We start from the raw sequence: 5,215 nt of genomic DNA on the forward strand, positions 1-5,215 counted from the left end.
GCAACAATACATAACTACAATAACTTTGTCTAGTGCTCTTATGAAAGTTTATAGCATGATTTGTGAAAATTTAACCATACTGAATGACATGGCATAGACTTCGTGGCTAGTTTTTGCCAGTGGTGGACAGTACCGGAGTAGCTTTACTTCGTTACTGTACTTAAGTAAATGTTTCAAGTATCTGTACTTTACTGGAGTAGTTTTATTTTGAGTAACTTTTACTTTTACTTCACTAAATTCCAAAGCATAAAGTGTTAAATTAAGTGGAAAAGACCAGTCCAAAAACGGTTATAGCTGGATCTGACGCTAAACATTCTTGCAAACTGTCTAAACCGAATTATACATGTCATGAAGGCATTCATATGAGGAGTTTAACAGCAAATAAGTCATTCAAAGAACAAATGTTATTTTTGAACATGAAAAATTGACTGGTTACGGGCCTGGGCTGCGTTTCCCAAAAGCTTTGTAAGCCTAAGAAGTTCGTAAAAACGATCGTACGACTGATCTTAATATTACTGCTCTGGAGTAATCGTAAAGCCTTAAGTGCATCGCAAGAAGACAGATTTATGCGGTCACCTGCAGGACAATCGGCAGATTACACCTTTAACTTTATTCAAGTGCAATGTGATTATAATATAAGGATTTCATTGTACTATATTGTACACTTTATTACTCGTTTTTTGTTGTTGCTGTTGCTGTTGTTGTTGTTGTTTTAAATGAATATATAAATGAACTAATTAAAAGGGGCAGAAAAAAATAGAAATACACATCTAAATTAAATGACTGAACAAAAAAAATGAATAAAAGAAATAATGTAGGAAACATGCTTCAAAGACTGGGGGGGGGAAATCTGTCAATGACTTGCTGACTTGCACGAAAACCAGCAATGTATTGGACCTGGAAATAACGTCTCTATATTATATACTGTATATACTGTGCATTAACAAGTCTCAGTTAGCTTAACGCAGTACACGTAGCAAGGGTGTTTAAAATAATATAATAAATAACAAGAAAACAGATAGAATAAAAAAAGAATAGAGCAAAGCTAGTGTTAGAGGTATTTTGCTTTTGTTTAATTGTATAATAAATGAAAAGAAAACGGAATACAAAAAGATTAGTGAGAAAGGCTGAGACTTGGTTGAACACAGCTCGTTCAAGTGTTTTATATATTTATATAAAGTATATTATTATGTAAAGTATAATATAATATAATAATATTGTATTATAATGATATTGTATTATAGTTATACAATTGTCGATTTGTATATTGTTATTCCTTATTTACTTGTTCTATTTTTAATTTTATATTTATTTGTATTTTTTATATCTGTGTTTTTTGTTCTGTCACTGTCATTCTGTTACACTGTGGAAGCTTCTGTCACGAAAATAAATTCCGCGTATGTGTAAACACTGGAACGCAGCATTAGGTTAACATTTCAATAAACGAGCTATAAGGTGACATTTCGCGGCGTGACAAAATACATTAGAATCCATAATAATCAGTGATGTATACACTGGAAGCGGCACGGCACGACACGACAAATCCCAGACAGTAAACTGCTGCCTCGTTTTATTCAGGGGCGAGGCCAGAAATGTTTCAGTGGTTGGCGAAGTGTAGGGTATGAAAACTGCATGCATGTCAAATTGCCAACAGAAAATACAGCACAAAGGGTTAATATACATTACTTCGAAAGCATTGATTAACATTGATTTTAATTTCATTATTTACTAATACATTATTAAAATGAAAAGTTGCATCTGTTAACATTCATACCTGAGCTAACAAAAATACCAACGAACAGCTGTATTTTTATTACCTATAAACGTTAACAAATAGTCTATTGTTAATGTTAGTTGCATTAAAGGAAGTTTATTGTAAAGCATTTCCTCAGTCGGAGACAACGGTACAGCAGATGATCGCAAACATAGCACTGTGTGTGGAACTAACAGAAAGACCAATCATCATTTTGACAGTATGGGATGCACCTATGAGGGAAGATGAAGAAACTGCCTGTAATTGACCGTGACAAAATAACATTTTTAAAACTAAATATATAAAATTATAGTGAAATAAGACACTGGTTCTGTTTATGACAAACTGACACAAAGATCAAATGATTTGCAGTGGCAGTCGCTTTGTCGCATCCGGTGTAGACACGGTGCAAGAGGGAAATTTATATTTATTTTATATGATAATTTAAACGTATGAAATAAAAACAGATTAAATACTAATGCACTGTATATTTCACTGAGTGTGTGTCTCTCTGTCTCTCAGTGTCGTTCACTGTAGTGGTTCCTGGTGATCCTATAGCGGCTCATGTGGGATCCACAGTGATTGTTCCCTGCTGGATCTCTCCTGCTGAGAACGCTGAAGCTCTGGAGATCTGCTGGTACCGTCACGATCAGTTCAGCAACCCTGTTCTGCTCTATAATCATGGGAAGCTCCAGGACGTCCAGGAGGAACCGTACAGGAACCGAAGCTCTTTGGCTCTGCGTTCAGATCAGTCTGGTGGACTGAACGATGGAGACGTCTCTCTACGGCTGGAGAAACTCAGAGTACAAGATGAAGGTTCATTTCACTGTGAAGTGAGTGGAGACAGAAAATATGACAGCAAAGTAGTAGACCTCAAAATCACGGGTGAGTCAAAAACTACAATTCAATCTAAACCTTATTAAAGGAATAGTTCATTTCAGGAAAAGTTGATTTTTTTTAACGTAATTATTGTAATTTCTATATTTTGCTATATATTGTATTATGATATATTTCGCTCCAGAGAGGGGTTCATTCTCAGATCCATCAGATTCATCAGGTCCATGGAAGGCTCTTTTCTTTTCCGTTCTCACCTGTGCTCTTCTGGGTTTGGTTGGGCTGATCCTTTACAAATACAGAGAGAAACTAACAGGTACAATCTGGCTGAAAGATTTTAAAGATGTGGTTTTCAGGAGGTTTTTGTTTCATGCATATCTCATGTGTTGATATTTTTGATCTGTTCTGCAGGAAAGAAACCAGCTAAAGAAAGTAAGTAACATGAACTTATTCATGAATCTGATGAACCCTTTCAGACCGTGTTACTGGGAGAACATGCCTGTTTCTGAGACAGCTAAAGAAGTCTATGTTTTTAAGCCAGTCAGTCTGAGAGGTTAAACTGTAATGTAATGTGGTTTACAGAGTCTGGAGTATTTGTGGCGCAGATGATTAAACTTTCCGCTGATATTTTCTCTCATTTCAGTTTGTGAGGAGGAAACTCTGGAGAGACTGACAAAAGAAGGTATTTGAAGAAGTTTGTTCTTTGCTATGTTTTACAAGAACTGCTGAAATGCTTCACTAATCGTTAAATAAACATCTTCATGTATGTTATAGCAGACAGTAACATGAATATGACATGTTTGGTGAGTCTGAGTGGAATATTGTAGTTGTGAGTGGAAATACACTGAACTCTCCACACACACGTCATTTCACAACAAGAACAGTTATAGCCAAATATATATTTATGAACCAGTTTATTTCACACAGTGACATCCAGAGATCTGAAAGCATCAGTGAAAATGCTTCTTTTTGGTATTTTTACAATTTATCACATCATTTATCATATTTCATAAGTTATTGTATCAGAATAAAGAGCATCTTGTGTGACACTCCCACTGTCACACAATTATTCACTTATCATTATTACTGTTATTTACTTTCCATAACAGACTCATTTCTGTTGTATATAAATACTGCTGAAGTTTTCAATTATAGCTGTAGTTTTTACTCACAAATTATATATATTTTCATTGTAGTTGTGGGAGACATAAATATAGAAGAACTGAGGAAACATGCAGGTATGACATCATCTCAGTTATGTATTCATATATTTCATCATATGTGTAAACATCATCTCATACATGAGGATTAATAACTGTTGCTCATGTATTTTTTCCTCACAGTTGAGATCACTATTGACCGTGAGCATTTACATCCAGATCTGAAGCTTTCTAAGGACTGTAAAACCGTGAGGGACAGTAAAGATTATCATCACACTGGAGAGGGATTTCCATTTCAATTTTGTGCATTTGGAGCCCAAAGATTCACCTCTGGTCGTCACTATTGGGAGGTAGAGCTGGCACATCCATCTAATCCTCCCAAAAACTACTGGTTAATTGGTGTGGTGAAACATGGACATTTTACTACAAGAGACAGATCTGCTTTAACTCCATCAGCTGGTTTCTGGTTCTTGTGTTCAGACGGTCCTCATGGCTTTTACACCAACACTGAACCACCAGTTAAACTCTCACTGACACCGAGACCTGAACGACTGGGAGTTCTGTTAGATTATGATGAGGGTCTGCTGTCATTTTACAACGTCAAAGAGAGTAAACATCTCCTGACCATCAGCAGCAGATTCTCTGGATCAGTCGGTCCTCTCTTCAATCCTGGTGCAGGTGATCAGAGTCCACTTACAATTCTGGATTGTCCAGAACCTGTAGAAGCACCTGTAGAATTACCTCAATCCAGTCAGCCTTTACTGAGTAATAACAGCTCAGACGCCTGACTGACTAATGCAGTGCGTTTAATCTGGACGTACAGCATGAGCACAAAAACACTAATCTTCATGGGTTTGATTCCCAGTCTACTTACATGATGTGTTTCAGGTATTTGGTCAAGTGAACAGGGATGGACAACGCTGTCCTGCAGAGTTTAGCTCCGATCCCAATCTAACCGAAGTCTTAAGGATTACTAGAGAATTACAGGCAGGTGTGTTTGATTTAGGACGGAGCTATGCTTGTCTAAACTCTGCAGGACTAGTGTTGTTGCCCATCTCTGCTGTAGAACCTTTGATTTCCTGATTATAGTGTTTGTAATAAGTTTCTGCATGTCTGTTCATGTAACAGACGAAGTAACAGTGCTTCTAATTAAGTGATAAAAAGCAGCTTACTTAGGTTAAACCTAAACTTTGCAGAAGCAGGTTTGAAGACCTCTGATAAAGTATGCAGCTTGAATGCAATGCCATCAATTCAACAAAAGTCAAGATACCACAACAATCCTACAGTATCACATAACAAGACCAAATCCAGTGCTGCACATCTAATCTTTCCTGAATATATATTTATGGGTGATATAAATACTCTTATGTATGTGTGTATGTGCATGTAGTCAAATCCGGTAGAGTATAGCCTACTTAACTTGTATTCACTTTGTACTAAACAATGGAATAATTTAACTGAATAAATG

General features: G+C 36.3%; 1 protein-coding gene across 4 annotated transcripts in view; it reads left to right on the forward strand.

Annotated features, from left to right (window-relative positions):
* The window catches only part of LOC107670396 (butyrophilin subfamily 2 member A1-like), a 5,554-nt gene extending 339 nt beyond the window's left edge, over positions 1 to 5,215 (forward strand). Inside the window, exons 2-7 of one of the 4 annotated variants that reach the window (XM_016462990.1) lie at positions 2,276 to 2,638; positions 2,802 to 2,903; positions 2,999 to 3,019; positions 3,231 to 3,269; positions 3,784 to 3,825; positions 3,931 to 5,215. In XM_016462990.1, the coding sequence (XP_016318476.1) occupies positions 2,276 to 2,638; positions 2,802 to 2,903; positions 2,999 to 3,019; positions 3,231 to 3,269; positions 3,784 to 3,825; positions 3,931 to 4,535 (1,172 nt within the window). In that variant the 3' untranslated portion in view covers positions 4,536 to 5,215. Of the gene's footprint in view, positions 1 to 2,275; positions 2,639 to 2,774; positions 2,904 to 2,998; positions 3,020 to 3,230; positions 3,270 to 3,783; positions 3,826 to 3,930 lie in introns of all 4 variants that reach the window. The other 3 variants (XM_016462988.1, XM_016462991.1, XM_016462989.1) reach the window with 3 other exon arrangements.

Source organism: Sinocyclocheilus anshuiensis, unplaced genomic scaffold, assembly GCF_001515605.1.
Source record: "Sinocyclocheilus anshuiensis isolate Anshui unplaced genomic scaffold, SAMN03320099.WGS_v1.1 scaffold1033, whole genome shotgun sequence".
NCBI lineage: Eukaryota > Metazoa > Chordata > Actinopteri > Cypriniformes > Cyprinidae > Sinocyclocheilus > Sinocyclocheilus anshuiensis.